The following is a 21,291-nucleotide window of genomic DNA, read 5'->3' as shown; positions in this document are numbered from 1 at the left end:
CTTGATGTACATATGCACTCCTTTGTTACAGAAAAGACAAAAGAAGTAATGGTTAAGTGACTCTGCTTGATCGAGAACCGTGAAGCAGTTCGAGATATTAGGTCAGAATTTCAAAGTGACTTCTGCAGAGTCACGTAACTTTGCTTAAAACACGAAACGCGCACGTTTTAAAATGACGAAAGTCAAAGGAAGTCAAACTTCTGGCTAAGTAGCAACTTCTGGCATTTCGACTTCTGGGACTGCAGATTTTCGGCATTTTAAAATGTGCACGTGAGTGTTTTAATTTTCATTATAACACGTGTTATAATGAAAATTGTTTTGTATTTCCTGTAACAAAGGAATGCAGAGCGCAAATCACAACAGCACAAATCTCTTAAACTTCAAAAGTTCACGAGACTCGATCACTCACCAAGCATACGAATGCTTCTAAAGTGCCCTCAATATAAATTAGGGGCGTTGCAAAAACGCCTTTGTTTCCTACATCAAACAATTTCTCAATTGACTTATCGAATGCTTCCTTTAACAAGGTGGAGAGGGTGTTGAAAATTCAGCACTGACTGTTTCATCTCAATCTGTTCACTGCTTAAAAATTGATTGTGCTGGTATCTGTTTGAAGTGAGAGTTGGCAAAAACAAAGTGATGGATCGATAAATTTGTGATTGAGGATCTTTTTTCAGCTGATTATTTATTGTTATTGTTTATTGTTTACATCAGAAGGAGATGAGAGAAATGTTTGGAAGAATTGCGTTTAAAAATTAATGGATCGAGTCTTGATAGAGTCTCCTCAGATACGAATTGAGCAACGGGGCAAATAGCGTGAATACGGACGGCTATTTAAGAGTTTACAAATAAATTATGTGTAGTAGGGGACAAGGGGGGACAATGGGTGCTCAGAGGCTCCAGGAGGGGGTGGGGCGGAGATGCTCGGGGGAAGGGGGGGGGGTAAGAGCTTTAGAAAGATTGTTTAGAATTGAATGAAATGCGTTTAAAAGTAAAGTGCTGCTTGTTATGGTTATCGATGCGTTTGAGGTTGTCATTTCCAGTGGCTGCTATTGAAATTTGTGTCAGTCCTTTTGGCTTATATTGCTCTCTTTGCCGAATGTGTTCAGGTAGAAAAAAATTAGTTGAGAACAATTCGCTCCAGTCATTTTAATTTTGAACGCAATTGAGACCTAAAACTCGTACTGCGGGCAGTGTTTCATAATTTTTGGATACTTTTGGAGACTTTACTTCCAGTTTTCACTTGAATATGGAACATGTTTCAGATGTTTGTTGAGAAAGTGCTGTTTTGCAATTGGGTAGAGTTCAAATTAGAGAGTGAGCGAATGAGAACAGCCAAGAGATGAAAAATTTGTTGATACCAAATGAGACTTTTCTCAATTTGCTACAGAGGAAAAATTGAAAGACATTATTTTTGTTTTGTGAAGAATCAAATGTCTGTCCAATTATGGCACAGTTATGGAGGATGACTTTGAAGTTAAATTGAGTGAGGTGGTGTCTAGATGATAATAGCTAATGCATTTATAGGGTCTTATGGTTGCTTATTGACATTGTTATATCATATTTTTAGTGTCTGTACAAGTCATGCCCATTTGCAGCTGCTAATTTTTCAACTGTTCCTTCTTTTCCCTCTTTTTTTCTCTCCCTCTCCTTTCCACACTTTTCATATTATTTCTCTATCTCTCAATCATAGCCTTTCAACCATATACTTTAATCCCTAATTGTTAACACCTTTCTCTCTCGTACACAAGTGCACCACATTTTATTTATCTTATACTTTTTTCTCTCTTTTCTTCCCAAAAACAACAACAACAACAACAATATGCTTTCTTAGCACTGTTGTTGTGGGTTTTTGTTGCTTATTTCAGACTGGGTGAATTAGGGTAATAGTTTCTTTATTTTTGGCGCCTGGCAAGGTTAAAATTTGTTTTAAAAGCAATAAGCAACAGAAAAAGGAGGGCACTGAATTTAAAGGTCATAATTGTAGCTTTTCTTGACAGTGACACGGTTTCTTCTATTAATTATCAAATTTGAATTTTTTGAATTTAAAGCATAAGAGTATATTTCCTTGTTAGACAAAAATAGATTTCAAGTGTATATTTTTGTTCACCCATATTTTGGTTTGAGGCAAATAGTTCAACACTAACTTTAAATCTAAGGTAGTTGTAAAAGTGAAATCGGCCATCATTAATTCATTATCTCGCGCTTTGCAAAAATGTTGCTCCAATGTTTCGTCTCGTGCGCCTATAAAATTTTAATCCAAATCTACAAATTAATATTTATACTCATATTCTTGTTTTGCCATAATTTAGCTGAGAGCCAAAAGGGGAAATCAAATTTTGAGCAATATAGAATCAATTTCCGAAAATATTGGCTGAGACCAGCAATAATTTAAGTTGAGCTAAACATAGTTGAAAGTGCACTTGTGTATGATATTGGGGTCATAATTTGGGGGCCGGATATTTTTGGGGATTGACTTGACAGGGGTAAGCAAGAAACGGGGTATATAATAGCGATATATATTTAATCAAACTCAACTTGAAAGGCAACAACGCAAACAATTACACACCAGACCAGCAGGAAAAACTATCTTTTCCTATTAATTCCATATCTACTCTTCTTTTCATTTCTTTATTTGCAGCCACCGCTTCTTAGTTTTGCAAACTTCTCTCTTTCTCTCTCTCCTCGCTCACTCCCCCCTCTCGTTGTTCTCCTTGTGTGCTCCTGGTTTGTCCAACTTGTGCTGGAGAGGTGATTAATTTCACAGTATCATAATTGAATTTGTACACAAGATGGTCACCTCTCACCCTCCTCGCCTAGTCCCCTTATCACTGCCATCAGGCGGGAGGGGTGCAACCTCTTCTCTATCTTCACGCCGTCCCATCAATTGCTTCACGCCTCTTATAGCCTGCTTCCTCTTACTCGTAAGTGTTTCTTTCATTTATGTTTATTTTATGCATGTATAAATGTATGTAATTGTCAATTAGGTACCTAAATTATTATCACCAAAAAATCAGGAACAACTGGAATTGGTCAATATATTTACTGGATGAATCTTAGAGGTCACTCTAAATCTGTTTTTCAGAAGCTCAGTTGTGAAGTTTGAGAATAATTGGCGACGTTTCGAAACACCCGCAAAACCAGCTGAATTGTAGTTTTATAAGATGTCTAAGAGCCAACTTTTTTGAAAGCAAAATTTGAGTACTGATAAAGGGGCACAATTCTGGTTATTCAAAAATAGGAGCATTTTCAAAGTTAATATTCATACAAAGAGATTTGGTACCGCTAACTTGCCTTCGCTAATAATCTTTCAAACCCGTTCGTACACACTCTTGGCTCAATTATCTAACAAATCACCCTGATTGACCACCATAAAAGAAACTTACCAACTATAAAACGCCATATATGGATTTTATGGAAACTTACTAAACATACAATGATCATAAAATTTTTTGAGTTTGGCTGACAAACAGTCCAAATGACCACCTGCAGTTCTAAAACAACGTTTCTGCGCATGAAATTTCAATTTTCTGTTCTTTACTTTTATGGTGCCGTACTTACTATAAAACGCCATAAAAATATTTATGGACCGTTTTATGATTACAAATTTTTCATTAAAAATGCTGTAAAATGTCAATTTTTTTTGGTTATTTTTCAAATCATTTCGATAGCCCCTTTTTGGATTCATTAAAACTCAAAAAAAGATAAAGTTCACTTCTGTGGTATCTTAGTTAACATAAAACGCCATAAAAAAACGTTCATGGACCGTTTTATGTTTGCCAATTTTCGAAAAAATATGATGCCACACAAAATATCCAGTTGTTTTTTTTCAGATCAGGTCCAAGGCCAAGTTTTGAATTCATTAAACGTCAAAAAACACATAAAGTTCACTTTTATGGTATCTTACTTAACGTAAAACGCCCTAAAAATACTTAGGGACCGTTTTATGGTAACCAATTTTCCATAAAATTTTAAAAATAATTGAAACTGTCTTCTTCTGTTAAACGGCTGTTAAACTCCAAAGAGAAGTTTTTTTGCGACAACTTACTTACAGGCAAAAGTCTTTATGGTGACTTAACTATTATACAACTGACGATATCTTTTTATTGTAGAGTTTTTGCCATTGTTCCTCCCAATGTATTATCACATTTCTGAATCAAATGGTTGCAACATCTGACCAATGAACGATTTTTTTCGTTTGTGTTGTTTTTGAATGCTTAAATTGGCTTTGTCCGTTTTATGGTAAGTAAGTTACCATATATGGTCCGTTTTATGGTAAGTAATGCAAGCAAGGACAGGAAATAATGAAGAATTCATGATTTGGAATTTAAGACTCGATGTGTTCTCAAATTGACTGGTTTATGTACCGGTGACATAATACCACTCCGGTCAATTTTCATTTCAATAGAATTAACAAAATTAACTGAGCAACAGATAACTGATGAGTTAAGAAGGAAACTAACTTGAATTCAACTTTTCCAGCAGAAAGAACAATTATTCACTCAAGTATACAACTAGTATTGGAGACCAACAAAAATGAGATTCTTAATTCCCTTGCGATCCTATTTTGAATCAAAATTTTAAACACTAAATTTATTTGAAAAAGTTTTATGCCTCCAGCTTAATTAGCGCTTTTTTTTCAATTAGGTTTTGGAATTTAGCTTCATTAATTGAGTGAAGAGATCAATTTTGCAATTGATGTGAGTCATGCACGCTCGAATTTTCGTAAATGATTGACTAAAACCTCATATACGCAGTGAAACTTGACGTCAAAAACACAAAGTAAGTATCAGACAGTTAGAATTCAGCGAAGAAATCGTTCTTTGACTTCTTTTTGCGTGATCCGATTGTCGCAACAAAAATCGGAAGAGAACACATTGGAGGTAGATTAGAACACAGGTGCCAAATTATAATTTAGAGGATTGCCTAGAAATATAAAATTGAAATATGAAATATAAAAAATGTTTACACGTGTGAAAAATGAGAAAATAATATAGAGGATGAAAGAGTTTTTTCGTAAAATAATTGATGTGAGTGTTAACAAAACATAGCAAAACACAAACACACTTAAAATGGTAGGCACTTATTATCGTTATTTATATAAATGTTCAAGCATTTTTGTCCCAACTGCAATTAGCTATAATTTGACTTAGAATAATAGCATGAAAAAACAAAACAAAACAAGATTAAAAAGTGATGGAAATTTTTCAAAATTAAATGCCGAATCAGTCATTAGTTTGGCTACAGAATGGAACCAAATTCCACTAAGACTTCAATATCAAGCCCATAGGAACTCCTATTTTTGAGAAGTAGAAAAACGGAGCACAAAAAAGAGATGCGAAAAAAAGTACTATTTTTGGAAGAGCAATCAACTAAAAAAGTAAATGAAATTTATCAAGAATAGATGGTGTCAAAGTTATAAAAAATATGAACTCAGAAAGACCGAAACAAACAGCCTCAAGGTCTGTATTATCGATTAAAGCAAATGCCTCTTCAGACCAATAGAATACCTGCATCACTTTTGGTATCATATGAAGAAATTCAAGAGAACAACCAGCGAAAATAGAAATCAAGTCGCCCTATGTTAGAAAAATTATTCCAAAGAATTGACAACCGTTATAACTGAACAAAATTACGTTAAAGTTTTCACGAAAAATTTTATAACTTTGATAACTTTGATAACTTTGATGGCTTTGATAACTCATTTCGAAAAGATCGAAATTCAAAGAAGCCTGTTGTTTGAAACCTTTCACATTTCACGTTCTTCCTATTGATACCGCTCACAGCTGTAGTATAAGCATAGATCGGACAAATTTGGCAGAATAAAAAAATATGATCCATACTAAGTGTGGTCGAAACAATATTTTTTTCTTTTTTTGCGACTATACACCATAGTTTAGGCAATAAAGTTTAAAGTGTTGATATTCCCCAGATTTTATTATTAAACACACCTGAAGTTTTTGTATGTAGCAATTTTGCTTAGTGATTTAGCACAAATTTCGGTTTAAGTAAGCAACAAGAACAGTGTTATGGCAAAATTTCTAAACTTCACAGAACTGCGAAAAAATTGCGAAAATTGTTTCACTACTCTGAGGAAAATCAGCTCAGAAACATTGATAAATGTAGTATAGGAAATGAACGCGAGTCAAAAACCAACCAAAACAAGAAACGACATCCAGGTATACCAAATTTTCGTCTATCTTTTTGGTTTTCCGTTTTTGCCAGAACATCTTAATTGCTCTATCAAAAATTTTTGTTTTCTTGAAAAGAATTCTAAAACTAATATTAGTCTTTCTAAGTTTTAATAGGAACTTAGAAACTTTTATTTATTCAAATGGTACGTTTGTCATTTTTTGTAGTTTCTTAAAATTGGCGAACAATTAAAAGTTAGTTGTTTTTCCTGTAGCGTATTCGTTTTTGTCAGCTGTTTCGAAGTCCGAAAAAAACAATTTGGTGAAGCTCGTGCTTCCTGTGATTTTTTTGTTGATGTGATTGTCCTATCTAGACGGGATCTTTTGTCGTATCTTCCTAATTTTGATTTTTAAATTGTTCAAAACCGGAAATTTTTCGTATACTTTTTGGTTATTCAGATTTATTATGTTATCATAACATAGCACACAAACTCAGAACTGTGGATCATAGTCGTTTTAATTGTTTTGCTTTTGTAGTCGCTGTGTAGTTCATTTATTAGCTCTCGTTGCGATGCCAATATTTGTATAACCTATTGTTGAAAGGTAAGGTTAAGGCCTAGATGTTACAACGAAATCTGCTGAATTATTGCGATGTTATCTCGCTCTATTTTCACCATCGTTGTAATACAATTTTTGGCAATAAAAAGGTATGATAATATTGTAGTTTTATCACGGCAACAGTATGATAAGGTTATGCAACTGATCTAATTGCACTAAGGGTTGATTAAGTACATCACGCTGTTCTTATAGCTCTCTCTCGAAGTTATTCACCAACTCGGCTTTTCCCAAGATCTTGATAATTTTCGATGGCTATAACAACGGTGTGGTAATATTGATTTTGTTGTTTTACCGGTAATATACAAACAACTTTGTTTCGTTTTTGAATATTAATGAAACTGACAGCTTGAGATTACTTGTTCCGGTTTTGGATGCTAAAGATTTTAAGCAGCTGTAATTGTAAGAAGAAAACATAAGTGACTACATTTAAGTTAGTTCTTTTTCCTAGCAGGTTGGACTTACTTTGTAGTTTTTTTAATGTAATAATTTTTCAAGCGGGTTATTTTTGTAGTGTTTTTTTTTGTATTTGAGCTTTGGAAGCTTGTGAAATAAAACATTTTTGCATGCAAAAGGAGAATTTTTCACTGAATAAGTATGTAAAACTAATTTCCATCGTTCTTAGAATCAGTTAATGTTTTGCCCCTTCTTGATTTATTTTTTTGGCCTAAAGTCAATCAATCAGTACTTGAAAATTTCTGTTTGCCTTGGATTTATTCTCATATGATGAATATAATGCAGTCTTTACTTGCATTTGGTTGTCTCGCCATTTTCGGACTGCAATATCTTCAGTTTCAAGTTGAAGAGTAATCTTTTTCTTTATAAAATAGTTCTTTATTTTCTATTAAGAGGAGAAAAAATAAAAGTGAATGTTTTTGCCACATTATTTTAAACTGTTTACGCAAATTCATTTTACTAGACAATTTTTCAACATTTTGATAACTGTTGTGCTCCATATAAGAAAACGAGTTATTTTTGTGCGTCTTGAGTAGTGATGTTGTGCCCTGAATATACAGCCAAAATCTGACAAACTCAAATTTGGAAAAAATTGTTGTTGAAACATCAGACTTCTTGATGACTTTGATGTTGCCATCTTTAAAAGACTATTTGCTTATTTTTTTTGGCTAATTTGTTTTGTTACTGAATTTGAAAGCATCGTGCTTAATGCAGTTTAACTGAAATTTCTGACATATGGCTAAGAGGATTTCAAAAATTTATTGAACTCTCGGGAAAATAAATCCCACGGTAGCACATACAATATTTCGAGGTGTCTTTAAAACGACTTCTTGGTGGATGGTTTTCTGTTTCCGTTCAATTTTTCTTGATATTTTATTTGTCTAAAAACAGTGATTCGTCTAAAAACTTTGTATCAAAAGTACTCAAAAGAACGAGACAAAAAACCGCTTCCTAATAAATTAACCGTTTGAAAAATAATTCCGTTTTAGGTTCTCAAAAATGAGAAAAAGAATAAAAATTTGAAAAAAAACATTCGTTCTTCATTGTGTTTTATGTTTTAAATCTTTTTTTTTACTTCATTTGACTTTCTCAGGTAAACGTTACAGCTGTTCACTTATACAGTTTTCCGTTTCTTTGCTTAAATTGCAAGAAACCGTCTTCAAACCACATTCAAACCAAAATGCTGCACTTTTTTTTCCTTTACTTTTACATATTGTTCCTTACATGATTTTGAAAAAATTTAAATTGATGGCGAGAAATTTTAGGGCATTTTTAATTTCAAATTCTTTATTTGATTTCATTTTCTGAGAAGCTTTCCTCTTTTCACAAATTTGATTCCCTGAGCTTAATGACAATTTAAGGCTTATAACGGAAGCCATTTTAGATTCATTTAGGCCAGAGGAGCTTAAATCAGTCAAAACAATCAAAGAGCAAATTTAGGAGATCTCCTGAGAAAGTTGATTTATTTTTTTTTTCGTTCTTGTTTTATAGTTTCGACGTTTGTTTATATCAATTGCGGCTTTTTTCTTCGTCTTGTCAATGTTGAGCCAAAATTGTCAAACTGCAACTAATGTAAGGGATTTTTATCAAAAATTCCGATAAAAGTAGAGTGCATTAAACACTGTAACTTCTACTCTGTTTTTTAGTAATTAATTGATATGGTGCTCGGGATATAATCTTTCGTGTCAATTTTACAAAATTTGATTTTCTTTCTTTCTTCGGAACTAGTTGCATTGATATAAATTTTTTACAAGTAAACAAACTGTAAGACGCCATTCGATTTGTAAACCTGCAATTTGAGATCAAAAAGTGAGGTTTTCTAAAAGCACCTTTTGTTGCAATGAGTTATTGTTATTTTTTTCTAACTTTTCAAATGAAAGAAAATTTTTAGTTATGATTTAAATTGTTAGAAATTATGTGTTGTCTATTGTTTAAGGTACTGATTTTTGCGATTTTTTTTAAAAAAAGACATCGTTTTTCAAGTCAACTCAAGAGTTTGAATTTTTTTTGTTTTTCAAAGAAATAAAGAACGTTTGTTTTTGGGGCAGCTTTTGGGGCTTATTTCAATTTCCAAAAAATAGAGATTCTGTAGATTTCCCAACTTTTCGATAAATGTATTTTTCTTATTTTATTTGAGATTTGTTTTACATAAAGAAACATAAGTAACAAATAATTTTTGACTTTTTTTCGAAAACTTTTGGTCATATAGTTCGTTTATGATTTCACAATTGGTGAAATTTTAAGTTGAAATAGAAATTCAATCTTCTTGAGAATTCAAAATGTCTTCTCTGCCATCGAACCATTAATCTGTCCTTCCTTTTAAAACATTTGTCAAAAAATGAATCAAGGGTAGACTCTAAAAAATTTACTGTAGACAAAAGAAGCCCGCCTCGCTTATGTATTCCCCACATTTTGTCGGAAGTAAAGGTTGATTTTAATTGTTTTACATCCTCAATACGTTGGTAATCGAACTTGATAATACGGTAAGTGAGACAAATGGAGAGCATGAATCAGTCCCAAGAGCTTAAAAGTCAGAAAAGTTGATTGAAGTTAAACAGCAAGACAATCACGAAGATCTTTCAGTCAATTTCTAACACACACATTAGTTTTCCAATGGATTTGATCTGTTTTAAATCCAATATAGCGATTACGAAATTGTTCAATTGATTGAATTTGACGATCGTCAGCCGGACCTTGCTCACAGTGAGTTTCAGCGCTGTACCATTGAATTTCAGTTGTAACCATAACTGAATCAGACAAATAGCAGCATAAATACGTTTGCCAGTCTGCCCAGAGTCGATTAGGAAACATCCCAGTCTGTCCTTCCTCTTCGCAGCCTCATTTACATTATAGGTCAACACTGCACAGAATGTTTCACATTTCTCACATCATCAGACTGTACATACAAAGAGCTGACGGACTAGACATAGCACATAATGAAAATTTCGAATAACTCGATCACATTCATGAGTATTTTGAAATGGCGATACCCTCCAAAACTATTCTAGCTCCAATTATATTGGTGCATTCACATCTTTCGGGTGAAAGCGGTGGAGGCCGGCGGAGGTCGTTGGAGGTCGGCGGAGGTCGGCGGAGGTCGATGGATACTTAATTACAAGTATGCACATATTGAAAACAGGATGTTAATTAACATGCACATGAATAAAAGGATTGCCTTACTCATCATGTAAATGTCAACTGCATAAATGATTGCTGAAAGTAACCCTTTTCATGGTATAAAGTGCCATGATCTCGATACAGTCATGATAAAAATAAATTATGTCTTTTTCCTGATTCAACGCTGAATTTTAAATTAGCCCAACTCCGGGTGTGAATCAAGAATTTTTTCTCGCGTAAAAGTGTACGATCTGTTCTGTTTTGCCCCCCCCCCCCGTGTTTTTTACGCCCCCGTTACAAATTATATGTTGTTTTATAGCACTTTACGATGTAAAAAACAGCACGTGTGCCAATGTGCGTAAAAGATATAAGCCCACTAAGCTGGGGGGGGTGGGGGGCAAAACAGAATAGATCCAAAATGTTAATCAAAAACTTTTTACTTTTTCTCGGCAAGCTCAAATCAGAAGTCGTAAGATCGAAATTCCACTGTATGCGACTGTCGGATCTTTTCCGTTTGTGCCTTTCCCAAGCTTAGTGGACGCATATTATTAACACCCCCGACAAACCTGTCATTTTTTACATAATGATTTACTGTGTAAATATCCATTTGTACTGAATTATTATCTTATAGTTCTCGAGACTACCTCCTTTCATTGGAGAAATTTTACTTTGTAAAATTGTATGAGACAATTTTATGGACCTAAAAACAGCAATGAGCTGCTTGTTATATAGTAATAATGTCCATCTTTCGCTTTTTGTTCCGACCCCACTTGTGGGGAGGAACTATATCCTCAATTGTTTTTATATTCAGTAAAATTTTGACCGATATATGTATCGTATAGAATTGCGAGTGGTATCAATAGAAGGCCCCTCAGGCTTAGAGTGTGAAAATATAATTTTTCGATATTTATTCTTTTTGAGGCGTTGATGAGGTTTGAGGTTTTTGTAAAGACGTCATTTCTGAATATAATTTTGTTCACAATCTTGGACTCGTTTGTTAATTTCTGCCAACTTTGTTAACAGCCAACAATTTCTGCCAACAATTTTAACTTTTGTGGATTAAGAATCCCTAAGCGGTTTCGAGATCTTTCTTTTTCTCATAGTGGTTTTTAGAACAAAATAGATATAGATCTGGATCTAGATATTTCGTTTTTTTTTAATAGCCAAAGCCTATTTTATTATTTGCCGCCATTTGACTTCTCTTCTGTTTTTCTCGTGCAACTTTTAGGCGAATAATACAAATTTTAATGCATTTTATCTTATGGTGTAGATACGAGATTGTTTGAATTGATCTGCGTGCAATTAATAATTTTGTTGGAAACTAAAGCTTTCATGATTTCGTTGGAATTTAAAGTTTTCATCATCACTAAAGTTTTTCATCAAGTTTTCATCAAAAGTATTCATCACCGAAATGTCTTTTTGATATCAGTTATTGAGCGAGAGGAGCTTAGCAAGGGCTGCAGCTCTCTCAGCTTTTCGATTTTCGGCAAGACGTTGTGTTTTAAACGATAAACGTTGACTTTGAGTTTTGACTGTTTTTGATTTTTTTTTGTTGTCCTCCCTTTCAATCTCATTTATAAAATTATTGAGATAAAAATCGGTCACCCTTGGATCTGCATTTTGTTCTGATGATAGCTAATCATCAATATTAAGTTGGCGTTTTTAAAATTTTATAGAGTTTGGAGAAATTTTGTGTTGTGTCTATAATTGGTTTTGCACTTATTTGGTTTTTTGATTAGATTTGATTTTCTACAATTGGATATATCAGTTTTCAGATTGCTTAGGAGATCATCTGTTTTTGTCTAGAAGGGTAATTGAAACTTTTGAATGTGCTTATTTGACACAGAATGCATATGAACTTCGTCTAAAAAGACAATTAAGCGGAACATGTTTGACCATTAATATTGTTCTCTTGACATGTAATTTAATCTCATATGTTGCTTTATACTCAACCGTGCTTGATCAATCATAGTAACCCCATTATTGAGTTCATTTGCGAGATCGTGTTCGTTTGTTCAAATTTATGACATTTCAGTTCTATGATGGATCTTTATTCTTCTTGCTTTTTATTCTTTTGCTTCTTTGCTTGATAACTAATTTGTCAGAGGAAGCGCTCGTTTAATTCCACAACCAATCCTGACATACCTCACTCATGACTTTGTTTGTGTTTATCTAGATTGGGTGACCTCTATTTGAATTAGCAGTCGTATTGTATTTATTAAAAGTGGGCGCAGACTTCATTTTTGTTTACGTCTGCACTCACTTATAAATCTAATTTCAGTTTTTAGATACCAATCAAATCTGACTAGAGGTCAAAAAATCTTTATAATAAGGAAACTTTTACTTTATATTGTTAAAAATTAGAGTTTGAATTGAACTTTCAAATTGTGGTAAGCGTTGATTTCTGTATATCGCTTTTGTTGTTTGTTAAAAAACGTACCGAAAATATGTTTACTCTTTATAATTGAATTTTTTTAAAAAAACTTTGCTTTTGATTTGATTCTTTCATTTTATTTATATTAGTATTCTATCTATTGAAGTGGAAAAGAAATTAAACTCAACTTGTGTTAGCCCTTCTTTACATACACGTCTCTTTTATAAGAACCTATCTTACTTACACAACAAAATTAATGGCTCATTTATTCTGATGTGAGAGTTGGTTTGTGAGCAACCACGCATTTTGTTCACTTTGATATTGTGCATTTTTTTTTTTACTTTTTCGTACATTGTTTTGTCACAATTTCCCAATACGTAGAGCTCTTGTTTTGCTAGTCTTTGAGTTTTGTTAATTTTTGAGTTTTCCATAAGATTTTTGTTTTCGGCAAGTTTCTTAAAGTCTTAGTAATGAAATAGTAGTTGCTCATTGATTGCTGCAGTGACCTCTAAATGGTTTCATTTCATAGCTAAAAGTATTTTTGACGGGACAACAAACCAAATACATAAGTGATATTTGAGCTCCGACTTTTTTTGCTTTTTTGCATTTCTTTTCAATCATGTTTTTGAAAAAAGTTTTGATAGGTCAATAATGAGACCTATCTGATGTTAATTTTTTCTCTTCGAAAACTAATCAGCAATATAAAATTGAACCCTTGAAACTATTTGTTTGGTGAAATTAGTTGCTCATTTGATTTATTTAATTAGAGTGTTTAATCCAGCGAAGCAAAGACATTTGATCTCATTTTCCGATAAAAACTTACAAATTTTCAAACTTACAAATTAAATTGGCAACAATGATAAAGTTACATTTGACTTCGCTAAAGAAAAAAATTTTTGACTTTGATTGAAATTCATCATATGAATTATATTTCAAATTCTGCCTGCGTTCATTCTGTATGCTCTTATACGTTGTTACACTGCGTTAGAGCAGTTCGTTTATGATTTGACAGCTGCAATCAATTGATCGTTCCAGCTAATGAAATATAAACAGTTTTTTTCTTAAGCCAATTTTTCATTTCGAGATGTAGATTTTTGAACTCATGTAGAAATTTGTACGACGTCTTAGAAATCTCGGCTGGAGAGCGAATAATTTGATGAGTGCTAATGAGACAAGGCGGCTCGGTAATGTGCGATGGCACATAAGGTTCCGACCCCGCTCATCCACAAATTTGGCATAATTGTCTACCAAATGAGGAACAGATAGAAGAACCCAAAAATTATTTTTTGCGATTCCCAAAAAAGCCCAAGTCTTTTTCAACAAATTCTGTATCAAATATAAGATAGCCTCCAAAGCAAATAACTCAGTGGAGTAAAAGTTGATGCATTAGATTGCTGTAATATGTCAATATTAAAAAAGCGAGTCAAGACGAAAAGCAAAATCAAACAACAACAACAACAAACATTAATTTGTTGTTGTTTACATCAAAAAATTTATGTCCCTCTTAAAAACTAAATTTAATAACAAAATCAACATACAGTCAGATAAACCCAAAACTAAACAAAAATAACTTATAAATCCCCAGAAAACATATGCGACCAGTCCATAAAAAGGTTTGGTAACAATTATAAAAGAAAGAACAAAAACAGTAAAGTAAAAAAATTAACCTATTTTTTTGAAACAGTTAACTTCAAAGTAATAAATACCATTAGGAATCAATTAATATTACCACAAATTTACGGTTTTTACTACTTCTACAGAAGGGCATTAGGACCTGTCCTTATTCATTTTTTAAAGCGGCTAAAAAGAACAACAAAGAACAAACAAAATTTCAATTGAAACTTGCCAGAAAACGCTGTCAAAACCGTCAAGCCAATTTTTGGCACTCAAAATACATTTGATTGCGCCTTCTTCAAACAGCTATAATTTAGTACGTGGCTATTCATTAGTAAGACTAGGTAACAAGCAGACAAAAAAGCGAAGAGCTAAAGTATGTAATTTTTTTTCGAAATAAAATTACATTTAATGTCATGAAAGGCATTAATAACAAAAAGAGCTATTTAAATAGGGTCGTTTATTCAACAAAAGGCCTCAAGACCTGTAATTATCCAGAATATTTCTTGCATCTACAAAAAGAACGTCAAATATGACAAAAATCACATTAGTTTACTTTTTTTTTGTGAAAAACCGGTGTCGAAGCCAGTAAGGTCATAACAAATTCTTTAAAAGATTTTGGGACACCAATCCCTCTTATTCCTTTGACACCCATAATGTTATATTTGACCTGTAGTTAACTAACGAGATTAGGTAACAAAAAGAAACATAAAAAGAACAAAATTGCGAAGTTGAAAAATTTTTTTTTTTAAATTTTGGAAAACGATTGTTTTGATCGTCATGAAAGCCATCAGCTATCTACTAATATCAGAATATCGGTTCTTCTACTCTTCTATGAAAAGCCAATGAAAGCTATCACTATACAGGAAATTTCATACGACCGAAATGACAAAGTATAAATGACAGTTAGAGACAAAATTAAAAAATTCAATTGATTTCTTCAAGAAAGAGGCGTCGAGGCCGTTAAAACGATGATGTATATCTTTCAGGAATTTAATATGTTCAATTGTGCTTTATTTTGAATGCTAATAAGGTGACATGAGAACTGTCAATAATGTGATAATGTGACAAAATTAGAAAACGTGAAAAATCTGAAATCTTGTAGTATCAAAGCCAGAAAACAATAACTTCAGGCTTAAAACTGCAACCGAGAAGAAATGTTTAAGTAGAAAAAGTAACAGTAGAAAAAAGAAGCAGTCTTTTTCTGCTGACACTAAGCTGGAAATTGAACAAATTAAAAAATATAGGAAAAGTTAATTAAGCCATTATTTATTGAAAAGTCGATTATTTTTTAAAAAAGAAACGACCATAAACTTTCAATTAAAAAACTAAATGCATTAGCTTGGAGCTGCGTAGCAAGCGAATTGGTTGGACCTATCTTTCCTGAGCTTTGGTTTGATATGTTCTGTTTTTTATTATTAAAAAAAAGTCTTTTTTTTTAAAAAAAAGACCGACTGATTAAAACCGATTTTTTTTTGGATTGTAACAGTCCTAGAATGGCAAAAAACAAGCCCTAAAATTACTTATTGTCCCTAAGGATTAACTGATTTTTCGAATGTTGTAGACATAGATAATTTGTTAGTTGAAAACTCAAAATAAATTCTGCATTTTTGATAATCAACGAGTAAAGTTGGCAAAAAACGGCAAGGTTTTAACTACAGTGCACTCTCAGCGGACTCTGAAGTAGAAATAGCCCCCCTCTGAGTCTACAAAAATTTTTTGAGTGTTGTTTGGGGATGTACTGTCGGCAAATTTAATCAAAGTGGACTAAATTAGCTTATTTCGTGCTGTTTTTGATGAAAAAGTCTAAATTTTGAAATGTTTATCCAGATTTTTTGACCAAAAAAATTAAATCAAAACAATCAACAATGCTTATTCGTCTTCAAAAATAAAATCAACGACACTATTCTTAAAAATTATAACAAATTTTAGCAAAATTGACAGAAATTCCGGAAAATGTGAATAAAAACAACGTGAATTCACTCTTCTTTTCTCAGAACTTTAAACCTCGATAACTCTCTGTAGAAATCGAAAATTAAAAAAATCTTTTTAATTCCATATTCTACGCTGGATGAGCTTTCTAATGATACCAGTCTCAACTCTCTACGATGAATATATCGAGCGGCGAAAATTCACGGAACAAAAAAAAACCCAGTTGAGTATATAGTTCCTCCCCCCTCAAGAGGGTCGGAACAATAATTCTTAAGAAACTTGCATAATCCTACATAAAGAAAAAGGATTTAAAATTTTTTGTGCACTCCCCTTTCAGTGCTGTCTCGTAAATCCGTCACAAAATAATTTAAAATATTTTTTAACTCATATAATTATATAGGTTTATATTTGACAACTTTGTTGAAAGCAAAAACGATAGTTCCGAGGGGTGGTAAAAGTATGAAATCAATATTTAATTGAAAGTGGGGCCAACCCTTCTGTTTTTTCATGAATACGCGATCAAAGCTACGTAAAGCTATGCTCAAAGAATGAGTTTGCAAACTTTTTCTAAGTTTTGAAAAAGTTTATATTCTAATTTGCTCCTCTTAATTAAAAAAACGTTTAAATTTTAATCTCTTCCTTCCATACAATCAGATCTGCAGGGTAATGTCTTGCCAGCTCCGATTAGAAGATGCCACACTTATGGGCATCTTATAAGACCATGTACGATGAAAACTCCTCGAAATTAAGTGAATCTAACATACCGTTCGGACCACTCAGGATGAGGTTCAGAGCGAAATTGTCTCTGATCAGATTGGCTCAGACAAATGTAACCCCTGACCAAAGTGACCTCTGATCAGACTAGTGTGCGCTCGAAGCCAACTCTGATCAGACCGAAATTACTAATATTGGACCATTTCCAAACCATCTTCCAGACTAAAATGCACTCGAAAAGTTATCCCCGGCCGTCATTAGTATGGAAAATCTCTAATTAGACCATATTACCAGCATTGACAAAAATCTTTTTCAGAACATCGTTCAGGTCATCGTTTGTTCAAATAAGCAATATTAATTTAGTCTTTGTGAGGATCGAAGAAGTTTTTGAAATAGTTACGCAGCTAATTTAATTAGCATCTCAAGGTAAGGAACGTAAAAAAGGACAGAATAAAAATGGCCAAAATAGTCGTTATTTTTGGTCTCACCAATGCAAAAGCATCAATGAGGTTATCTTTGGTCTGATAGGCTTTGATCAGAGGCGATAAAAAGCTTCTTTCCAACAGAATACGTTAGTTATATAGGACAAACAAATAAAATGACTATAAACAATTGTTTCCCAAGGGGGACACATGATAGCGCTTCTTGGATGAGCTTAAATTTGGGCTGACCTTTATACCTTGTTCAAGTCAAGCAATTCTCCGAAAGTATTGTGAATTTTTTGTGAACAGAACTGGAGTTGTAAAATTGTTCAATTTTTAGCTAAAACAACGTACCAAAACTTGAAAAGTTTTCAAAAAGATATCTCAAAACAACTTCAAAACCAAAGCTCTGAAAATTTTTTGGCAGATTATTATTTCGATTAAACTCACCAGTATCCAAAGTCACTTTCTTGTGGGCATAAAATAAAAAAGATCCAATTGACCAAGTCATAGACAGACATGTATTGTTGTTGTTGTAATTTATTGTCATTTTGAAGCTTGGATTGTTTGTGAGTGAATTATTTGCTTCCCGGGTTGATGTGTCACCGCCATTCAACGCAGAATTATGTAAGATAAGCGTTGAATGTGGAAAATTTTGTAAGATAAGCGGTGAATGCGGTGAAATTACATAAATCAGGCGGTGAATGCAGTGAAAAAAACTTTTTCAACTGGTAGCGGTGAAATTACATAAATTCACCGCTTAACTGAGTGGTGAAATAACATAATTTCACCGCTTAGAGAACGCTTCGAATTGTTTTTTGTCCTACGAAGTTACGATACATTTATTAAAAGACGGAAGAGCACGGAAAATTCACCCACGAATAACCATACATCTTTTTGAAACTTTTTTGAAGCGGTAAATTTGTGTAAATTCGCCACTAGGGTGAACAGTGAACTTACAAAAAATCACCACTTTTCACCCATAAAATTTGAAATTTCACCGCTAATATTACAAAAATTCAACGCGCATGTTTTACAGAAAGTAGAGTGAATTTGATTTAAATTCAAAACATATGCTAGGGTTTAGTGAGAGGTGGTGCAGTGCAAGAAGAAGTGGCAGACATGCAGGAGGTGAGAGGTTCGAAGCCCTGTAAGCCGGGTAAATCGCAGTAAGCCGTTAAATGTGGATACTTGTTGTAAGTTCACCGCTTACTCTAGCAGTGAAATTATATTATTTCACCGCATTTCAGCGCAAAATTATGCGCGAAATTTATGGCGAAAAAAAACTTTTTACCGCTTATCTTAGATGTTTTTCTAATTTTTCCTCGACCCGGGTTGTTCGTGTTGCAGATGAGTGGGGAAAGTCTTGAGTGTCAACCAGGCAGCAGTGACGCCTCTCTCTGCAGATGTATGAAGAAGTTCAATTCATTCAGCGTCTGTGCAACGTCAGTTATTCTCATCATTTATCTCATTCAAAAAGGAAACTGTTCTTTTCTTTTCTGTTGTGTGATAGCCAGTGTTTGATTGAACTAAGATGCTGGTGTCTTAATTTAAAATGCAGGTCATATTGGCAAATTAGACTATCATTTGCGACTTTAGCGGGAATTGGCAACTAAAGAGTTCACCAGTACATATGTTCCAATATTTCAGAGTGTTCAAACGCACTTCGAACTCCTTCCCTTTCAAATTGCCCAATCAGAACCCCTCAGGCACCAAGCGAGATCTTCCCATGAGACTTCTGGGCCAGGATGGGAGTCCAATCAATGATCCGTCGTCTATCCTGGATGATCTAAGTGTCCCCGAATCGAGAGATCTCGACAGCACAGATTTCACTGAGGACAACAGTATTAATTCTCTGAGAGACATCAGTAACATCAATAAAAACAAGAGGGCAAAAATTAATAAAACCAACATTGTCAACAAAAGACATGCGTGGCATCAATTGACGTACAGGGAAACAAGACAATATTGATACAAAATAAAATGATCACAAGAGCTCTAAGAAACCCCACTGAAGCACCAACAGCAAATTATCCAAATTGAGAGACCTGATGCCACAGCAGTTCAGAAGTGAATTGTGAGAAATTTGATGTTGTTTAATTAATTCCGCAAAATCTATAAACAAAGTCTTATCAAAACTGATTTTCTTACCAAACTCTAGATTATGACATAGACCTCTCAGACGGAACTGACTCTGATCAGACTGATGTGCGCTTGAAATGCGGTTGAAGCTGTCTCTGATGAGACCTGACTAGACCGAAGTTACCACTGGTCAGACCGAAATCAGACCATTGTCCAGACTTTTGTGCGCTAAATTTTGTGCGATTTTTGCGTGTGACCGATTCCCAGACCCTGTAATTTTGTTCTGGAACCACACCACTTGAGTCTGATCTGAGGTCACTTCTGTCTGGCACCTCGACCCTGGGCTATATTCTCAGAGCGAGGTTCCAGACTTACACAGTCCAGATAATCTGATTAGGGATCACAATTTGGATAGCATGATCAGGAAAGGGCCTGCGAAAGACAGCAAAAATTCTAAATCTCAGAAATATAATTGAAGACGCCTGCACTCCTTGAGCGCAGCGCAAATGTGTTTGACACGAGCCGATGTTGGTATGCATGTTTTATTATTCCACGTTTCGACCTAAGTTAGTCTTGTCAGAGCAGGCTTAATGCTCTTTTTTCAATCTTGAAGGTTAGTCACAGGTCGTTTCGATATCTTCAAAACTTTGATGCTCAAAATGATGCACAAATTTATAAACGTACCTCAGAACTTGTCAAGCAGAAGCTCTTGTCAAATTATGTCCTGTAAATATGAATAAAAACATGCAAAAAATTGAGAAAAATAAAAATTTGGTGAAAAGGACTTCAGTAGTGGGGAAAAGGTGCTATCCAGACCAAAAACTCATCCTAACGGATATTCGTTTTTGACTGGATAAATGCACCTTTTCCCCACTACTTCATATAACCTTTTGTCTTATTCACATTCACCACTATAAATACATATTACACGCACATAGCTAGTATAATTTATGTATTTCATACGCTAGTTTTAAGCCTAATTTCATATCTAATATGCCAAACTGAATTCACTTCTTTTATATTTAAAATCTATCCTTTCTTGTCTCTTTTAGTGCAAACCATTAGTGTCGAGTTAAGCTGGTAATTAAATGTTATCAGACGGATCCGTGAAGCGGTTTCACCGATAGTTCGGGTTCTATCCCCACAGACTCCGGTGGACGTATCCCAGATACTAGTATAAAACTAATCAGTGAAACTGCTTCGCAGATGAGACCGTGTAACAAGCACGTAAACAAATTTGCGACAAAACTTGAACAAAAAAGAAAACTCTAACAAAAATTGAAAATGTTAAAATATTAAAAGTTTTCATATATCCCCCTAATCAATATTTAATCAATCTAAAACTAAAACTTTCTGTCTCACTTGGCGTAGTTGTTAAATCATCGAGTCTAGTTAAGTTGCTTTAGCAAACGGAAGGCTTGGGGTTTCTTTCTCACTGACTCCAGTGAACGTCCCCCGATCGGCGATGCCGCCTTTCAGGATTTGATGTGAATTACTATGAAACTAAGTGAGATAAAAAACACAAATTCACAGTTCTTAAAAAGGATGATCCCTGCTGTTAGACTGTATATGGGACACACGGTGATGGGTATACAGTCAAAAACACTAAGATCGGTGGAAACACAGTGATTAGTGTTTTTCAGTATAACTAGTGAGATCGTGTAACAAGCACGTAAAACCAAACTTGCAAAAATTGATGAAGCCACTTCTTGGATAACTTGAACAAAAAGAGCACAGTCAAAAACACTGAGATCGGCGGAAGCACAGTGATTAGTGTTTTTTAGTGTCTTCTTGAATATTATACTTATAAACATGCTCCCTGAATTGGTTTCTA

General features: G+C 33.8%; 1 protein-coding gene across 1 annotated transcript; it reads left to right on the top strand.

Annotated features, from left to right (window-relative positions):
- Positions 1–1,742: 1,742 nt before the first annotated feature.
- Positions 1,743–19,517, top strand: LOC142339711 (uncharacterized). The gene is made up of 4 exons (XM_075389930.1): positions 1,743–1,844; positions 2,546–2,924; positions 18,726–18,820; positions 19,026–19,517. The coding sequence occupies exons 2-4, from the start codon at positions 2,793–2,795 to the stop codon at positions 19,345–19,347; spliced, it is 549 nt and encodes a 182-aa protein (XP_075246045.1). The 5' UTR covers positions 1,743–1,844; positions 2,546–2,792; the 3' UTR covers positions 19,348–19,517.
- The last annotated feature ends 1,774 nt before the right edge of the window (positions 19,518–21,291 follow it).

This window comes from Convolutriloba macropyga, chromosome 5 (assembly GCF_964194025.1).
Source record: "Convolutriloba macropyga chromosome 5, txConMacr16.3, whole genome shotgun sequence".
NCBI lineage: Eukaryota > Metazoa > Xenacoelomorpha > Acoela > Convolutidae > Convolutriloba > Convolutriloba macropyga.
The sequence above is the reverse complement of the archived record's forward strand: the minus strand, read 5'-3'. Positions and strand labels throughout refer to the sequence as shown.

Bases quoted from the DNA above. Each gene is read 5' to 3' on its own strand.
- LOC142339711 (XM_075389930.1), top strand. From the start codon at position 2,793: ATGGTCACCTCTCACCCTCCTCGCCTAGTCCCCTTATCACTGCCATCA. The intron at 2,925-18,725 runs GTAAGTGTTTCT...TTCGTGTTGCAG, and splicing joins TAGCCTGCTTCCTCTTACTC to ATGAGTGGGGAAAGTCTTGA. The intron at 18,821-19,025 runs GTCAGTTATTCT...CCAATATTTCAG, and splicing joins TCATTCAGCGTCTGTGCAAC to AGTGTTCAAACGCACTTCGA.